Source organism: Squalius cephalus, assembly GCF_949319135.1.
Source record: "Squalius cephalus genome assembly, chromosome: 10".
In the NCBI taxonomy this organism is placed as follows: Eukaryota; Metazoa; Chordata; class Actinopteri; order Cypriniformes; family Leuciscidae; genus Squalius; species Squalius cephalus.
In genome coordinates this window covers 45005463-45025462 of record NC_137131.1, presented here as the reverse complement: position 1 = coordinate 45025462, position 20000 = coordinate 45005463, and the positions used below count along the sequence as shown (strand labels likewise).

The following is a 20000-nucleotide window of genomic DNA, read 5'->3' as shown; positions in this document are numbered from 1 at the left end:
ACAAACTTTGCCTGCAAGAGAAACAGAGTCTTGTTGTTGATGAGCATTATAGTTTATGATTATAGTTTATGATTATAGTTAATAACTCTCATGAGAAAGAGGAGTCTGAAACTGATCTCACACACTTCTCATCAGATCATCACACTCATTTTACGGCTCTAAACTCTCATTTGACTGAGCAAAACATTTTCCTTTCGGATCGCATTTACAACCAATAGAAACAATTATAAATCTGCTTGAAAGTTCCTCTCCAGAACAAAAAAATATTGCTTTTGTTGAGATAAAAATGATATATTTATAAATTTGGTAAAATAAGGTCCCAATAGTTCATGCATTAACTAACATTAACTAACAATAAGTGATACATATCTTTGTTTCCATTAGTTAAAAACACAATGTTCAGGACCATTGCATATATAATATATAGAAACACATTTTAGTTTTAAGAAACATGATGTGTAACTATAATGTGCATCAAAACAAGAATGATTTTTATCTTGCAAGCTAAGTTTGTTTCCATTAATGGCTGTTATAAAAAACTATGTATTAGTAAATTAATGTATTCTATTATCATAGTCTTTTATAATGAATTTGAAGAGAAGTGAAGATATGAGTGTTGAAGCTGATGGTTCAGGTGATCTCTGTGTGTGTGTGTGTGTGTGTGTGTGTGTGTGTGTGTGTGTGTGTGTGTGTGTGTGTGTGTGTGTGTGTGTGTGTGTGAGATATCTTCAGCACGGCTCCTCCCATTATCCCTGATGACACCAGTGTAGTGTGTGTGTGTTTACCTGTGGGAAAGTCTGTCACGTCCACACACACACACACACACACACACACACACACACACACACACACACACACTCACTCACACACACACACTGGCTCGTCTCGGGTTTGAGAGAATCCCACTGAACGCCTCAGACTCGTGTGTGTTTCTGGACTGAATGAAGCGGCAGAGGAGCAGAAAGCAGATGTTTGCTGTGTTTGGTGTTTATTGTTCAGCGTTTGCTCTGCCTTTGTTTCTAACTTCATTTCGAGGGCTTTTTTTAAAGTTGACATTAGAAAAAAGTGGATTTTAAAGAGGTTTATACATTCATAAATTAAGCTTTTTCTTTAAGCACGAACGCACAGATTTGCTGGTGTTCTTGAACTCGTCCTGATGGTCAGACGTCTCTCAGATCCACTCGCGTTCGTCACACAAGACAGAGTTTAACGCCAGACGCAGTGTTTACGCTTGACAGAGAAAGTGTGTGAGCAGAAATCTGGATGATGTCATGAGTGATTTTGTGTTGTTTTGTATTTGTGTTAAAAGTTACTTTTGTTACCATTTATCCAGCAAACTACTCAAGCATGCATCATTGCAAAGTTTAATTGTCAACGTTTCAAGTCGAGTCTCCTTTATTTATACAGCGCTTTACAACACAGAGTGTTTCAGAGCAGCTTTACAGAGATAACAGGGAAATAATGCAACAAAGTTTGTGTTTAGAAGAGAATAGCGTCAGTCCAGCTTAAGTGAGTTCAGTGATGGGTCATTATTGTTGTAAAAAAGTTATTAATTTAGTTCATTTATACATATAAAGCCGCTCTGGAGTAAACCATGTTCAGTTCTCATATAATGCTGTCAATGCAGGAGATCAATAATATTGATGAACATTAAATATTGTTGTATATTATATTGTTGTATACAATATATAAAAGCAATATAAACTCAAGGCAAGGCAAGTTTATTTATATAGAACCTTTCATACACAATGGTAATTCAAAGTGCTTTACATAGAATAAATTAAAATAATCAAAAGAAATAAGAATAATTAAAACAGTTTAGAATAAAAAATTAAATAAGAGACAGTACAAACAGTCGGAGGAACAGTGGCACAGTGCTCTCAGTAAATGCACAGCTGAACAGAAGTGTTCTGAGTCTAAAGCGGACTCGCCATGCTTCGAACTCTTGGTGTTTCTGATATGATCCTAATGATCTGAGTGATCTGTTGGGTTTATATTCAGTGAGTATATCTGCAATATATTGAGGTCCTAGGCCATTGAATGATTTATATACCAGTAATAATACTTTAAAATCAATCCTAAATCTAACTGGGAGCCAGTGTAAAGACCTGAGGACTGGTGTGATGTGTTGATATGTTCTGGCTCTGCTCAGCGTTCTGTATGAGCTGCAACTGTCTTATGGTGTTTTTGGGAAGGCCAGTGAGGAGTCCATTACAATAATCCACCCTGCTGGTGATGAAAGCGTGCACAAGTTTCTCTAAGTCTTGTCTGGAAACAAAGCATCTAATTCTTGCAATATTTTTCAGATGATAGTATGCTGATTTAGTTATTGCTTTGACATGACTACTGAAACTAAGGTCTGACTCTAGTGTCACACCGAGATTCCTGACTTGATTTTTAGTTGTTTGACCCCTAGAGTGAAGGTATGCGTTCACCTTGAGAACTTCATCTTTGTTTCCAAACGCAATGACTTCAGTTTTGTCTTTGTTTAACTGAAGAAAGTTTTGACACATCCAACTGTTGACTTCATCAATGCATTGGCACAGGGAGTCAATGGGGCTGTAATCGTTAGGCGATAGGGCTAAGTAGAGCTGTGTGTCGTCTGCATAGCTGTGGTAAGCGATTTGGTTCTTTCTCATTATTTGGCTCATTGGGAGCATATACAGGTTGAACAGGAGTGGCGCAAGAATTGAGCCTTGAGGGACTCCGCATGTCATGGATGTCCACTCAGACTTATGGTCTCCTATACTCACATAATAACCTCTCCCTGAACTATGACCTGAACCATTTTAGGACTATCCCAGAAACTCAGTCAAAGGCCTGTTTTAGCTGTTTTAGACTCACTTTGAGCAAGTTCCTATGGTTTTATATGTGTGTGAGTGTGTGTTGTGCTGGAGAACGCGAGTGTGTGTGTGTGTGTGTGTGTGTGTGTGTGTGATTAGCAGAATGACAGGCCTGTCTCGAGCGTCGCGTAGGTTAAGCCCAACATTAACGTGACTGGGGCAATTAGCATTGTCATTTTAATTATCTGTGGCATCGGAGTGAGAGATGTTCCTTTTATTTGTTGAGATGAAAAGCAGAGGAGCAGGTAGACGACAGAATGGCAGTCGTAATCGCCTTTGTTCCTCTGACACTCGTGAACGCGCGGCGAATAGAGTGTCATCAGAGCAACTTCTCCAGCGAGTAAACATCATCTCTCTTTGTGTCTGCGCTCGCGAACACAAAAGCTGATTAGAGGAGGTGAGGAATCTGTGTAATGGCTGCCGGGACTTTAGCAGGTTGGAATTATTGTGTTGAAAAGCACAATACCGGCGTCTGTCAGACAAACAAAGAGTTTTACTCCATCTGAAGTTCCTCACAACCCATCATTATTCATCGGCCTTTCAAATCTCACAGCAGCGAGTACAAAGTTGATGGATTTTGTTTTTAACTTCTCAAGATGTCATTTCTACTTTGTGTGGAAGCTCTCTCTCTCTCTCTCTCTCTCTCTCTCTCTCTCTCTCTCTCTCTCTCTCTCTCTCTCTCTCTGTGTCTCTCTCTCTCTCTCTCTCTCTCTCTCTGTCTCTCTCTCTCTCTCTCTCTCTCTCTCTCTCTCTCTCTCTCTCTCTCTCTCCTTGTCTCTGTTATTCATTTTACATAACCTGTTCTTGAGCACATGCTTATTATTAGTTTTAATCCAAAGTGTCTTTATGACATCACAATTTCCTTAGATGCAACGCTCAGAAGTTATTAAAAGTTTGGGGTCGGTCAGATTCTTTAATGTTTCTGAAAGAGTCTCTTCTGTGAAATATTATTCTAATGTAAATCAGCTGTTTTCTATGTGAATATACAGTAAAGTGTAATTTATTCCTGTGATCAAAGCTGATGTTCAGCATCATTACTCCAGTCTTCAGTGTCACATGATCCTACAGAAATCATGAATAATATGAGGATCTGATGATCAAGAAACATTTATGATTATTTTCAAATAATTTGATTGAAATGTTGAAATAGTCCATATTTCTGTGGAAACCGTCATACATTTTATTCTTCAGGATTCTTTGATGAATAGAAAGTTCAAAAGAACAGCATTTATTTGAAATATAATCTTTTGTAACATTATAATTGTCTTTACTGTCACTTTTGATCAATTTAATGCGTCCCTGATGAATAAAACTAACTAATACTTTGCAAGGCTGTAAAGCTTATCTTTAGTATTGTGTGTAATAGTGTGAATACTGGGAGAACTTATGGTGGAAAACATGATCTATAATTTGCTGACAATTGAGCTGTGATATTTTTTTAGATGAATATGTTGATTTGACGTACATAGTGTTTGTAAATAATAAGCTGTGTTTCAGTGTGGCTGGAGAACATGTGCACAGTCGTTCTCATGAATGTTCTTCAGATGTTTCTCGTTTGTGATCCTGATTTTCGCTCCAGATCCGCATATTCCTGTCCAGAATTACAGCATCCGGTGTGCGAGTGTGTGAAGGGTGTTGTGAATGTAGATGTGTTGAAGGTATATCTGGACCACACATCAAGTCTGAATGTCTCACTTATTCTTTTGGCTTTTCTATTCTTATTCCTTCCCTCCCTCTTTCTCCTCCTCCCTCGCTCTTTCTCTCACGGAGAGCATTACTCAGTCTGAACTTGCCTAAACCCTTGTGGTCACACCTCTTGAAAAGGTTTTGTTTCCTCTGTCAATTGGTATTCAGCCCAGGTCATATGCGCGCACACACACACACACACACACACACACACACACACACACACACACACACATACACACACACACACACACACACACCGTTTTCATTTTAATTTGCACCTGTTGTGCAGTTGTTCAGGAGGCAAGTGCAGACCAGTGGATTAGCCAAAGATCATGTTAGGAACAGAAATTCCTAGTGTAATCTGTGTGTCCACGGGGGAATGTTAATATAGACTGGGCTGTGTGTGTGTGTGTGTGTGTGTGTGTGTGTGTGTGTGTGTGTGTGTGTGTGTGTGTGTGTGTCTTCTATATTTTGGGGACACATTTGTACCCAGAAGTGACCAAAACCTGACAAATCTCCACAAACCTCGGACGTCCTCATTTGTAGATCTGGTATAAAAATTAAAAATAGAGTAATGAAAGGTTTTTTTAATAATGTAAAAATACTTCTCACCAAATGTAAACAATCCACAAATAAAGTTCTCAATTATGTATAAAAAAGTCGGTGAGATCATAATAATTGTGTGTTATAATCTGTAATGTTGATCATGTGTGTTTTTTCTCCACAGTGTTGGACTTTGAGAACGTGGTAGAAACGGGATCAGAGACTGAAGAAGAAGACAGACTCCTGGTGTCGGAGGAGGGGAGTCCTATCAGCCCTGTCAATCATGAGTCCGTGGCCCCGCCCTCCCCAACCCTGGGACACGCCCTCCTGACGAAGACTGTGGATGATGAAGATGATATGAAGGACAGTGGAATAGAGAACCTTTGGAACGAAAACGACTTGCTGAGTGCGTCAGTCGACGGAACCGGTGAGCTCCACCCTCTTTTTTAATGTCTAAAACACGCCCCTTATGTTGAAGACACACCTCCTTTTCTAATAGACACGGCCCAAGTTCGCTTAGACACGCCCCATGTTTGCTTAGACACGCCCAATGTTATCTTAGACACACCCATGTTCTCTTAGTCACGCCCCTGTTCTCTTAGACACCCCCTATGTTCTCTTAGACACGCCCATATTCTCTTAGACACGCCCCTGTTCTCTTAAACACGCCCCTGTTCTCATAGACATGCCCCTGTTCTCTCAGACACCCCCCATTTCTCTTAGACACGCTTCATGTTCTCTTAGACATGCCCCCTGTTATCTTAGACACGCCCATGTTATTTTAGACACGCCCCTGTTATCTTAGACATGCCCATGTTCTCTTAGACACGCCCCTATTCTCTTAGAATTAAACCTGCTCTCAGCCTCCAGTGCATCGTTTTCTAAAACATGCCCCTTCCACTGAAGACACACCCCCTGCTATCTTTGACACGCCCCCTGTTCTCTAAGACACGCCCCTCTGCTAGATATGGATCTGAAACCTGCTCTCAGCCTCCAGTTCCTCTTTAATTATGGCGTGTGTTTGTGTCTGTAATCGTTGGGTTTGTGTTAATTGCGGAGCGTCGGTGTGAACGCGCTCCCGGTTTCCTCCTGCAAGCATCACTGGTGCAGTCAGAGACGCAGAGAGATAAATACTCTTAATGAGGGAGAGAGGTAATCATTAAGGGAGGCCAGGCTGCTGCTCAAGTCATTAAGAATCTTAAATGAAATTTTTATTTTTATGATAGCCATTTACATGTGTAATAAGAGTCAATGATTCTTAGAAGCGTATGACAGAAACATAGGAGTGTGAGAGCCCATGGAAGACAGACCATCTAAATGAGCACTTCTTCGCTATTCATTTCTGCTAATGAACTAGCTGTGCACGGAGCCGAGAGAAAGAGGGGGCGTTCGGGAGGCTAAAAATTTAATACGCCCCAGAAAAAGAAAAGAAGAGCCTGGGTTGTGGCGTTAGGAATACTGTGAAGTCTGATCTTCCTCCAGTCGAGCAGCGCTTCATTATTTACAGGCCGTCGACGCGCTCCGGAGAGTCCGTGTGTTTCACTGCCTCTGGTCCGGGGTTTCCCGCACTTCTGTTCCAGGACCTGTTAGAGAACACCTCACAACACAGGGCCAAACCAACACACTAGATATTATTATTATTATTATATTTAGAAATCTTTTTTTCAGATTTTATTTAAATTTTATTTAAAGTTTGTTGTGCGTTTTTTGTCATTTTTATTAGATTTTAATCATCTTAAAAATAAATATAAAATAAATAATAATTAAAAAAATTGTCTATATAATGTCTATATAGTTTTATATATTTTTTATTTTTGAGTTTATTGATTTGAGTTATTTTAGTACTTCAACAAAAATGAGAAATGTTAAATTTTAATAATTGTGATAAAATAAGTTTAAGTATTTATTTTATTTTATTTCAATTAAAATTTATTTTATTATAAGTAACAGAAATTAAATTTTTAATGGTTTTAGTTTTAGTTAATGATAATATCCCGGCCACACAAGATATTATTATTATTATTATTATTATTATTATTATTATTATTATTATTATTATGAATTTAATTAAATGTTTTTAATTTTCAGTTTTTATTTAAATTTTATTTAAAGTTTTAGTAACTTTGTTATGTTTCTTGTCATTTTTATTAGATTAAAAAATATATATATGTATAGTTTTTATACATTTTTATTGAAATTTTAGTTTTAGCTAATTTAGTACTTCAACAAAATTTAGAAATGTTAAATAATAATAATTATTGTGATAAAATAAGTTTTAAGTATTTTTTTCTTTCAATTAACATGTATTGTATTATAAGTAACAGCATTTACTTTTTGTTAACGATAATAACCCTTCCACACACTCTTCTGTCCACAAGTATTAGCGTAGACTCTGATAGTCAGTGATAGAGTTGTTGTGATTATTTTCAACATGATGCCACGAATGCTGTTGATAAAGCTTAACTCCTATTGAACCCGGAACATTCCTTTAATTTGATAAACCCTCTTGGAGCCGGAATGTCTGTGATTCCGCTGTGTTGCAATTCCATGATGTGTGTGTGTGTGTGTGTGTGTGTGTGTGTGTGTGTGTGTGTGTGTGTGTGTGTGTGTGTGTGTGTGTGTGATAAAAACCACGGCCATGTTTCTGCACTGCTGGGTGACGTTCATTAGCTCCAGAGGAAGAAGCCAAAGTCTCTCTCTCTCTCTCTCTCTCTCTCTCTCTCTCTCTCTCTCTCTCTCTCTCTCTCTCTCTCTTTCTCCTCTGTTATGCTCTCTTTCCAAACTTGTGGGCATTTCCTCAGTGTGTGTGTGTGTGTGTGTGTGTGTGTGTGTTCTCCAGCGTTTGGTGCCGGTGTGTCTGCTCTGGTACCTCGACTCATAGCTCAGTCCTGAGATAAGCTCTCTCTCTCTCTCTCTCTCTCTCTCTCTCTCTCTCTCTCTCTCTCTCTCTCTCTCTCTCTCTCTCTCTCCTCCTCCTCGTGTGTTTGCTCCGGTCAGTCAGATTCGTCCTTGACTCGCTCTCATCTCCCATAATGCCCGTCTCTAGTGTGTGACACTGTTATCACTGACAGAAAGCTGAAGTAAATCACCTGGCCGCTTGTTTTCCTCTCCCTTCGTTCTCCCGGTCCTGACGGTCCTGACGGGAGCCGTGTGTTCTCAGATGTTTCGAGATGAATCATCATGAGGAATCGCTTCAGCTCGGGTCTCTTTTACTCAGACGAGAGCTCGCTCAAACACAGCCCTGAACACTTCCCATGTTCCCCTGAAACACTGATGGTCAAACCGACAGAAACGAGAACGATCCAAACTGTGGATGTCAGTAAAAATAAAAGAGCTCCACTAAAAAACTAGAGAGTCCAGGTGCGTTTATTAAAGAAGTAAATAGAGTCGATTTTGATACTGATTATTCATTTTGTTGACAGTGAACGTCATTATGGTAAATCATCTGTTCAGCAACAGGTGAAAACACAGATAGATGATCTCAGAATAATGATATTGAAGTGTGTGTTTTCTGCATTTGTGTTTCTCATGTTGTCAGTGTTTTAATTAGAGACTCAGTGTTTAGTTTCTGTGCCAGAGACGGATCAGTGAACTGAAGACACACACACACACTCTCTCTCTCTCTCTCTCTCTCTCTCTCTCTCTCTGTGTGTGTGTGTGTGTGTGTGTGTTTGCTTGTTCAGGTGGATGGAACATTCTTGAGCTGAGTTTGCTCTCTCTTGTTTCCCAGCGCGCTCGGCTCGTTCCTCTGCTGTGTCTGTGTGTGTGTGTGTGTGTGTGTGTGTGTGTGTGTGTGTTGTCAGTGTAAATAAGTGGGTCGCTGTGAGTCCTGAGATGCAGAACGAGATGTTTTCCGCCAGATGCAGTGTGTCAGTGTGTTAATAGACTCTTCTGTCTGTTCTCAGATGAACTGAAGGGAGATTATGACACGATGGGACCCGATGCCACTTTGCAGCCAGTTGCGAACGGTACAGGTGAGTGTGTTGAGTCGCTTGACATTTTTAAAGAATCATATTAAAAATCATATTTTTTTGTTTCAGGCTCTACTAGAACAGGTTTTCCTGCTTGAATGTTGATTATTCTCCTCATATTCTCCATTGTTGCGGCTCCTCTCTTCCCAGTCTGTCAGTAACGCTCTGTTTACTTCCTGTCTCTATGAAGCCCCTCCTCCTGAAAAGCACACTGTGCTCTGATTGGTCGGCTGGAGCAGTGTGTCGTGATTGGTCGTGTTTGGGAAATGTCCCGCCCCTTCCCATAACCGCCAGTTTAACACACTACTAACTAACTCAACCAGGCCCCGCCCCTTTATTCTGCGCATGAATTATTATAATGAGGAATATTGTGACGTGTTCGTTCCCGGAAGAAACTCAAGACTACAGTGGAGGCGTTTCAGGAGTTCAGAAACACTGACACTGATATAGAGAAGAACTTCATGATCAAACATCAACATTACACACTAAAGAAAGATGAATAAAGCACATTAGATCCTCTTTAAGCTTATTTTAGGAGCATTAAGAGTTTTCTGCATTGTGTGACAGACACATTTTAACTTTCATGACTGTGTGTGAACAGACACTTTCCTCTTGTGTTTGTTTGTAATTCTCATTATTCCAATGGGTAACTTTCATTTCATTCTCATTAATTATAGTACAAAGATGAACATGGGACGAAAGCAGAGTATGTGCTGTTTAACAGTGTTATTAGTGTTTGATAGGCAGAACTGACTGATATCGGCATGTCTATCATGCCACACAAACCTGAGCTCATGACCCTGAACACGGCTCTTCTGCTGAGAAACATCATCGCTGTAGTTCAGCTAGATCTGAATCCACAATCTCTGAGTGAGATCAGCGTTTATTTCCATGAGCTGTCACTGGTGATGTACTTCAGGAGGAGGGATGTGTAGTTTTAATAAAGCTTTCTAATGTTAGACACACACTCCAGAGACACACACCTCGAGTCGGCCCACGATCTCCACTCCAGCGACTGAAGGAGAACATTAGCAACTGAAGACTTTACTCTGCTTTCTTCTGCGAGCGCGAACTTCCCCAAATCGCATTTCAGGCCAAAATCTAATTTGTGCGTAAACTCGATTTGTTTAGATGGTGTAAGCCGCAGAACCCACACCAGCGAGGAGCTAAACGTGTTCATCTGTCGCTCACGCGTGTTCACGCGAACGCTGGCGAGTAATGAGAGAGGAGGGAAATCATTTGCTCTGTTAAATAATGTTAAAGGGCTGCCGGCTCTCTGACATTTTCAAGACATTTTTGACAGCGACACAGTCCAGCGGCTCGACCTTTGCACAAATGAGACGATAAAATGTTTACTGTCAGACAAACCTCACGACAGAGTTTATACCTTACACAAGCTCATCCTAATTAAAAGGTAGCTTATAAAACTCAAGTCCAACATGCGCCGTGTCTCTCACGTAATATTTAACTTGTCTGACGGACCTGTCAAAGCTATTTATTCTGTTAGATAATATTCTGTTATATAATAACAGAGAACACTTTTCCTGCATCTGCTCTTGTAGAGAACAATTATTACTCTTTATTTTTGCAAGACGCTTTGAAGCTCACGGGATTCTCTTGCATAGCTCAGTACTTGGTTAAGTTTCATGTTTTTCTCAGATGATTCTCCTAAAAATCAAAACAGACCCAAATTATTCATGAATACGTATCAATCCAAGGCACTCGACTCTCTAACCCTAACCTTAACTCTCGAGTGCCTTGGCTTGATACGGTTTTATAAGTTGCTTTTTTTTTATATATATATATATATATATATATATATATACATCCAAAGATAAGTATTTTTACACCCAATGCTGCGCTTTTCTGCACTTTGTCTTATAGACCCAAATGATTCATTAGTTGTCATTCAGTGTAGAGAAATACAGATTATATATATAGAGCAGATCAGCTCGTTCGATGAGAAACGTTTGAGTTCATATTGAGATCTCTTCATTTTAATTTCTGACTTTGATATGTTGGGTAAATCTCAGCACAATTATAAAGACCTCTTCTGAAACTCTAGAAGAGATTCATGCGATTTTCTCAGGAACTCTTCGTTTGCTCTCTAGGAGAAACAGCTGAGAAATTACATTTGCGGTTTTTCTTTTTCTAAATGCCAAAAGAAATGCATTTTCACATCAAAAATCTCTCATTTCTAAATCTGAATCCGCCTAGTTAGGAGTTTGATTAGAGAACTCAGAGGCGATGTTGGGATTACGGCATACATCCTTTCTGCTCCATGTCTGATTGCCTCTAATACATTTAAAAGTAGAAGAAGGGTTTATCGTTAAAAGCTTTCCCACAATTCGAATGGTTCTCCCGTTAGATTAAGTCATATTTCTCATTTTAGTGGCCATTAGGTGGCTAGATACGGCAGTAATTTAGACATATCCCTCCCAGAACGTTTCTCTAATGTTCCTGCGTTCTTTTATCACAGATGCTGCCGCATGTTTCCATCACCTTTCAGTGCACTATATTTCTCACATGGATGGTGGTTTTATTTAAAGGCTTTCTCTCTCTGTGTGTGTGTGTGTGTCTCTAGTGAAGAGCGTCCACTGCGCTACTGAGTTTGAGGATTTCTTCGGGAAACGTAAACTGGTGGACAGTGAAAGTCATGTGGTCAGCATTGCCGAATACCTCCAGAGAGGAGACACAGCCATCATCTACCCCGAGGCTCCCGAGGAACTGTCCCGATCCCGGCTCGCCACGCCCGAAGCCCACGGACACGAGGAGAACGGTGAGAGCGCGGGCCAGCTGTCGTCTGAGTGTTTACCTTTAGAGCGAGGGCCAGCTGTCCGAGTGGTGAAATCATGAACCCCAAATCTCCCGTCCCGAGGGGGTTACGCCGCATACCTCTCGTATGAAGAACGTGTGAAAAATTAGACGTGCGAGCCACCAGAAGCCATTACAACGGAGAGAACACAACTGGCCCCGAACGCGCCAGCAATCGCACTGCGTCTACGTTTAAACCAGTGTAAACAACTGCTTTTAGCCAGTTTGGGTTAGCAGCCGTTTATTCCAAAATAGTCCAAAGAACTCAAGGTTAATTCTGTGTTTACCATCTGGTTATTTCAAGGTTTGCGTTCTCGAGCTCCAAACACTGTAGTCGTGCAAATGAACGTCCAGAACACATTAAAAGTTTCTGTTTTCTGTGAGAGCGGTGTGTGTTAGCGGCCCCTAAGTTAATAACTAATGATCTTTACAACGGAAGTGAATCAATCAAAACTAACTTTAGCTGGACAATAACTTTATTCTAGATCTGCTGTAAAGCCTGAACACTCTCTGTTACTGTAATCTCCTGTTATCACTGTAAAGCTGTAGTGTGAAACTCTATATTGTTAAAGCGCTGTATAAATGAAGGTGACTTGACTTCTGCTTCAAGACCCTTTTTAAACATTGGACGTCAAGTGGCGACCCAAAACTGCATCAAAATATTGTCTAAATTTAATGTTAACATAAACTGCATAGAACCAGCAATGTGCAAAATATGTATTTTTTTCTAAATGAATGCATCTACAGAACAGGGTGGCCAAAACTATTCTCATTTTTGCCATCATATTTACATTTCCATTTATGCATTTGGCAGACGCGACTTACATTGCATTTCAAGGTACACATTTACACTCTTATCAGTTCTTGCTTTCCCTGGGAATCGACCCCATGACTTTGGTGTTGCAAGCGCTAACGCTCTACTGGTTGAGCTACAGGAAATCATATTTAATGATAGCAGATAAGATGGACACAGTTTCTTATATAAATCTTTCTTTTAATTTTTTTTATTTTACAATATTTACTGAAAATATGCATTATCCACTTTGGAACTGACACTACCACTTTTTTACTTTTTACTTTTCTTTTTTTTTTTTTTAATTGGCCGCAGTTATTGGCCAGTGCCAATCATCTTATAATTGGCCAAATATAATCCAAAATAATTGGCCTGGCTGATATATCTGTCTATCACTAGTACGTTCTCATATAAAGAGTGGAAAAGAGCGTGTTGCATTTCTTCCATCACATAAAGCCCATGAGCAAAACTCAGCGAATCGTGTGAATTTCGAGTGCACTTACTGTGAGTGTGTGTCCATGCATTGGCGTGAGTGTGTGTATGGGTGGCAGTGCCAACCTTGACGATGGCACACAGCGGAGCAGATTGTACAGATACCTCCTCATACCAGCCTGGGCACAGCGCCCATTCGCTGCCATTGGTTTGCTGACCTTTTGGCCCGTTGCCCTTCTCTCTCTTTCTGCAGACCTGCCACCTGGAACTCCAGATGCTTTCGCCCAACTGTTGACCTGCCCCTACTGCGACCGGGGCTACAAACGCTTGACTTCCCTAAAGGAACACATCAAGTACCGGCACGAGAAAAACGAGGAGAACTTCGCCTGCCCTCTGTGTAGCTACACGTTTGCTTACCGCACTCAGCTGGAGAGACATATGGCCACACACAAGCCAGGACGAGATCAGGTGAGCCGAACTTCATCTCTCTCTCTCTCTCTCTCTCTCTCTCTCTCTACATCTAATGTGCTGTATTCCCTCTGAGAAAAGATATCATTTTGATTGGCAATCATTATTAATTTTTCATGGCATTTTGAAGATGCAGATCTTTTAATGGTTATAGCCTTAATTGAGGTCTAAATGGTTTTTTGATGGCCTGCTCTGATATGATTCTGCAAGTCTTATATTCACGATCGAATGACTATGTTAATTTCCAATTTAGAAATTGTATCCGCTCTTTAGGTTTTCTTTTTTATGTTCTTTAAAAATCAGTTTCTCTGCGGTGACAGAGAAACACATCATAATTTCCATGTGCGTAAATGATAAACGCAAGTCAAGCACTCAGCGTTTTCTCTCTTAACAATCTGTTGAAAGATTATTTACACACATTATGTGGGTTGTTGTGGCTGTTGCATTCCCCTGTGTAAACAGGTAGATACACTGGGTGTCTTCTGGCGGGTAAAGCAGGTCAGTGTAAAACAATGTAAAATGAGTCTCTGGAGACTAAGCTACTTCAAACTTATCTCCACAAGTGTAGTGTGGCATCACAGTCGCTCATGTAATCATCTGAGCTGAGGTACAGCCGCTCTTTTATCTCTCAGACATGACGTTCTTACTAGAACAGAATGATTTGATACACGATGAGCTGCCAACTTCTTCACCTGATGCCACGGGCCGCTCAAAACATAAACAGATGGCCCATTCTGCACCCGTGACCTCTCTAATCCACAAATTACTTCCTATTTGTTGGTCTTTGTTTGTGCGCTTCATCTTGAAAGACTTTCCCGTTGAAAATTTGCTTTTGTCTGAAAACCCGAAATCCACTGAAATCAGTCAGGATATACACTAGAGCGTCTGGTCTACCGATAAAGCTGATTTTTACTTGCTGTGCACGACAAATATGCAAATACCCAATCAAATGCTCCGCCCACATCGTGCTTGACACAGTTGTGAGCGCGACAGTATCACACCGGGTGGAAAAATCCCTCTCCTCTCGCTGCTGCCAGTCACAATTAGACCGGCGGAGCGACTGTATCACATCGAGGGTAATGGCAGGACTAAAACCTGCCTCCATCCTCAGAGGGAAGGTGGGGGGCGTAAAGCAGCTGTTGCTGTTTGTTTATGCGACTCAGCAACATATGAGCGAATGGTGGGGTCCCTCCCCGGCGTGGGCCGCACGGCTCCCCGCTTGATGTTTGAAGGTTGCCGCTGTTTGAACAATCCTCCCTGTGTCCTGTGCTTTATGCCATCTGTCTCCAGTGGAATGCGGGCCTCTCTCTCCCCACCAGTTGTCGGAGCCGATCATGGGCGGCGCTCACAGGCCTTTTGTGTTCCTCTGCCCGTTCGACATACTCACCTCCCACTCTGAATTAATTGTGCTCGCCTGGTGTGCTCTCCGCTTCTCCGCACTGACGCCCGTATTGTTGTTGTTGTTGTTATTGTTATTATATTTTGATTTTCGAGGCTCTGCTTTGAATTGCAAATGCGAGGGGTGCAGCGTTCATGTTCTACCTTTGAACAGCAAATGAAGTGCCTGCCTACAAGCCGCATTCACTCATTATTAAAGAGACGTTTGAAGCCTTTAAACAGTCTACAAATTTGCGTCCCAATTACGAAATTGCAACATTTATGTGAGCCCACCTTTTTGCGTAATGAACTCTTTGCTCAGGTATCTGAAGGATGTGTTGGTTAAATATGCAAGATTTATTTGGAACGATTATGCTAAATTAGATGAAGTGGATCATTTATGCCTCCCTAATGAGGAAAAAAGTCTTGGAAATGTGATTTTTTTGTTCTTTTTTTTTTCGCTGCCAATGCAGCGTTTCTGGCTCTAGAGTCAGGAAATGAAAAGGTATGAGATCCTCTGTTATCGCTGCTCAAATGCACCCAAGCAAAGCAAGATGATGCTTTGCAACGGGAGCCATTTGGCCTGTCGTGAAATTATTCACTGAAATCTTGCCTGTTGTGTGTGATTGTGTGTTTGTGCAAGAGAGGCTCATGTGAATCTTTTCTCGTCCACAGCACCAGATTCTCAACCAGGGCTCTGGCAACCGCAAGTTCAAATGCACTGAATGTGGCAAGGCCTTCAAATACAAACACCATCTAAAGGAGCACCTACGGATACACAGTGGTATGTCCTTTTCTTTCTTTCATTACCCATTGCCTTAGTTAAGAATGCTTTGATTCTAGATCAGAATGAATTGGTTGTTTGTTTGTTTTGTCCCAGCCAACTTTTCATGAGAAGTTTTGTTAGATGACTCATTACTTTGAATGCAGTGCAATCTCTCACTTCTTTGCCTTTCTCCACTGTAGGTGAGAAGCCATACGAATGTCCAAACTGCAAGAAACGATTCTCACACTCCGGATCCTACAGTTCACACATAAGCAGCAAGAAATGCATCGGACTGATCGCCATCAACGGCAGAGTGAGGAACAACTTGAAGACGGGTTCAGCTCCAACCTCTGCATCTTCCTCCCCTACAAACACTGCCATTTCACAGCTACGACACAAACTGGAGAATGGCAAACCGCTCGGCCTGCAAGACCAGTCCAACCACCTCAACATCAAATCTGAACCACTGGACTTCAACGACTATAAGCTGATGATGGCCTCTCACGGCTACGGTACGGGCAGCCCGTTCCTGAACGGGGGTATTAGGGGAGGCAGTCCACTGGGATTTCACAACTCCCAGAGTCCCCTTCAACACCTGGGCATGAGTATGGAGGCACAAATGCTGGGATACCCATCACTGGGAAACAACCTGAGCGAGGTACAGAAAGTCCTGCAGATCGTGGACAACACAGTTTGTCGACAAAAGATGGACTGCAAGCCAGAGGAGATCTCCAAGTTGAAGGCATACATGAAGGAGTTGGGTTCCCACATAGAGGAACAGAAGCAAGGCCTCGCCTCTCACGGTGGACCCCAAAACACTCTTCCACTCATCAGCCACAACGGAGCCACCAAGAGCATCATAGACTACACGCTTGAGAAGGTCAACGAAGCCAAAGCCTGCCTTCAGAGCTTGACTAACGACTCTAAGAGGCAAATTAGCAATATCAAGAAAGAGAAGGCGAATCATATGCTAGATTTAGGTATAGAGGACAAATCGCATGAGAATAATAATCTAATGTTTACACCGTTTTCCTGCCAATATTGCAAAGAGACCTTTCCTGGTCCCATTCCCCTGCACCAGCATGAGCGTTACCTTTGCAAGATGAACGAGGAAATAAAAGCAGTGCTTCAGCCCGCTCAGAACGCCACGACCAACAAACCCGGCTATTTTGCTGAGAAGCATGGCCTTTTGCACCATGACAAGGCCATGAACGGCCCGATCAGTCCCTACAAGGACCACATGTCAGTGCTGAAAGCTTATTTCGCCATGAACATGGAGCCCAACTCAGACGAACTACTGAAAATCTCCATAGCGGTCGGCCTTCCGCAGGAGTTCGTGAAAGAGTGGTTTGAGCAAAGGAAAGTCTTTCAGTACTCTAATTCCAGGACTCCTCCGTTAGATAGGAACCACGTGGAGTCTGGTCATCCGGTCTCCGCTCACACGCCCACTAAAGACTCGTTAGGAATCCGCTCTCCGATGTCCCTGGTCAAAGGCACTGACCGTAACACATCCCCCTCCATCCCTGAGCTTCACAGCAACTGCGACACCCCACTCAGGCTCTCCAAAACCTCCCAGTTCTCCAACCACAAGCATCTGGGCGGTAAGCTGGACCACTCCAGAAGCAACACTCCATCTCCTCTTAACTTGTCGTCCGCCTCCTCCAAAAACTCCCACACTAGCTCTTACACGCCCAACAGCTTCACCTCCGAGGACCTGCAGGCCGAGCCTCTCGACCTCTCGTTGCCAAAGCTCATGAAGGAGCCAAAGCACATCTTGACTGTGAAAAGCCAACCCAAGCTGAGCATCACCCCGACTGACCATAACCACGTCATGACGCCCCGCGAACACGCGGACGAGCCGCTCAACCTGGCGTATCTCTCTAAGAAGGAGTTCGGCAGCCCTAATGCACACAGCAATCTGGACAAAAGCTCAAGCCCCATGTTTGGTTTGAACCCCTTCGCTGGCAAACCCCTATACACCTCTTTGCCTCCCCAAAGCGCATTTCCACCCCCTACGTTCATGCCACCGGTGCAAGCCAGTCTCCCAGGACTGAGACCCTATCCCAGTCTCGACCAGATCAGCTTCTTGCCGCACATGGCCTACACATACACAGCAGGAGCGGCCAGCTTTGCAGAGATGCAACAGAGGAGAAAATACCAGCGGAAGCCAGGATTCCAGGTAAATACCAGACTCGCTCCTTCATAAACCCTCAGGCCTTGTGTTTCTTTTTTCTAGCCCTCTGGTGAGTGGCGCTCGGCTTCATTCAGACACTAATTAAAAGCCACTCAGACAGAGAGAGAGAGTTAGAGAGGGGAGCTCACCTCACGCCCAGTGGCGTACGAGGCAGCGAGAGAGAACTGCGGTAGACGTCAATGCCTCGAGTGCCGAGCGCCGGCTCTTTTAGCGGTGACGGCTGTGTCGAGTGCCTCGTTCGAGACACCGAGAGCAGAACACGTCAAAGAAGCAGGTGTTCAGATGCGCCTGTGGGATTTCTGCTCTTTCCCCCGTCTCAGGTGTCAGTGAATCTAAGACGTATCTCTTCATTTCTAACCCCCTTTTTAATTTTGCTCCTTTCCCCTCCTTATATTTCTACAGCAAGAAAAGCTCAAATGAGTTTGAGCATAAAGATTAATAATGCACACTCCCCATGTTCATTACAGCTCAGTGCTGAGGGCTGTTTAACATCGGGGAAACCATTCTGATAAAAAAGTATTAATAATGTTTCCTATTCTAAGTTATTAAATTAGATTTTAAAAATACAGCTAAGGGCATTTAGCTCAAATTGATTGCGGAACGATAGCGCAGGGCTTTTTAAAAGAGAGTGCATGGAAGTATTGTCAGTCCGATGCCGGCTGTCCTTAATGAGGGCATCGTCGCTGCGGTTCTGGCCATTTTATGCCTCTCTTGATTTAATCATTACCGTTTGAAATTAGAGGACTGTGGCAATATTCCCTACTAAGACTCTCTTCTTATTATTAGCTTCTAATGTAATAATATTTTTTCCCCATTAATTTAAGTTTAAGCCTATCGGGGTAATCTCTGCTCAGATAAATACTGCGCTAACACCCTTTCATGTATGAAATTAAACCAAATTTGAATGCAAATATATGGAATAAGGTGTGATTAAGAAGAGAGAAAGGCCTCATTTGCAATATCCTGCCTTTACATGTGTTTTTTTTTTTTTCTTTTCAGGTCACAAACATTTTAATGTTTAATTCTTAAGACTTCTACTCCAGTTTTAGCTGAGAAATGCATATTGTGTTCATATTAAAATGTGAAATATGAATCACTTTATGTAAAACATATATATAAAAGACAATGAAATAGATGAAATGAGTCAGTTCTCTGTTGATCTATTCTGTGGTTTATTTTATTTTGCCGTATAATAGATTCTCAGAAAAAAAAAATATTACAGTTTAACATCAACAGTTTCCATTAGAAATAATCATTAAAAATACAAATATTTTATATTATTTGATCACGTTGTGTATTATATTATATTATATTATATTTGTTACAGTAGATGATTGTGACAGCAAGTTGTTGTTTTTCTTCATGTTTGCTGTGTTTGAATGCTTATTAATTTGTGCTTGTATTGTTGTTGCTCCATGGAGTGGAAATAGTAGTTTTACATCAACAGTTTTCATTAGAAATCATCATTTTAAATACAAATACATCACGTTGTGTATTATATTATAAATGATATTATATTATATTACAGTAGCAAGTTTTTTTTTTGTGGTATTTTAATGCTTATTAATTTGTGCTTGTATTGTTGCACCATGGAGTGGAAATAGTACAGTTTAACATCAACAGTTTTCATTAGAAATCATCATTAAAAATACAAATAAATTATATTATTAGATCACGTTGTGTATTATATTATAAATTATATTACAGCAGCAAGTTTTTGGGTATTTTAATGCTTATTAATTTGTGCTTGTATTGTTGCACCATGGAGTGAAAACAGTAGTTTAACATCAACAGTTTTCATTAGAAATCATCATTGAAAATGCAAATGCATCACGTTGTGTATTATATTATAGTATAGTTCAGCTGCAATAGTGTGGTGTTTGGACACTCCGTGGAGTGTGTGTAGCGTGGCGTGTGCGCGTGCCGGCGGGACAGATCTCCCTGAACTGACGGATCTGACGATGCTGTCTCTCCGCAGAGCGAGCTCCTCGACGGGCCGGCTGATTATCTGAGCAGTCTCGACGACATGGCCGACCCCGAGGCCTGTCTGTCCAGGAAGAAGATTAAGAAAACAGAAAGTGGTATGTACGCGTGTGACCTTTGCGACAAA

General features: G+C 41.5%; 1 protein-coding gene across 2 annotated transcripts in view; it reads left to right on the top strand.

Annotated features, from left to right (window-relative positions):
* The window catches only part of zeb2b (zinc finger E-box binding homeobox 2b), a 78237-nt gene that overhangs the window by 52233 nt on the left and 6004 nt on the right, over window positions 1-20000 (top strand). Inside the window, exons 3-9 of one of the 2 annotated variants that reach the window (XM_079882988.1) lie at window positions 5260-5502; window positions 8981-9049; window positions 11631-11825; window positions 13339-13553; window positions 15606-15714; window positions 15897-17875; window positions 19869-19971. In XM_079882988.1, coding sequence (XP_079739114.1) covers window positions 5260-5502; window positions 8981-9049; window positions 11631-11825; window positions 13339-13553; window positions 15606-15714; window positions 15897-17875; window positions 19869-19971 — 2913 coding nt within the window. Of the gene's footprint in view, window positions 1-5259; window positions 5503-8980; window positions 9050-11630; window positions 11826-13338; window positions 13554-15605; window positions 15715-15896; window positions 17876-19868 lie in introns of both variants that reach the window. The other variant, XM_079882987.1, reaches the window with a different exon arrangement.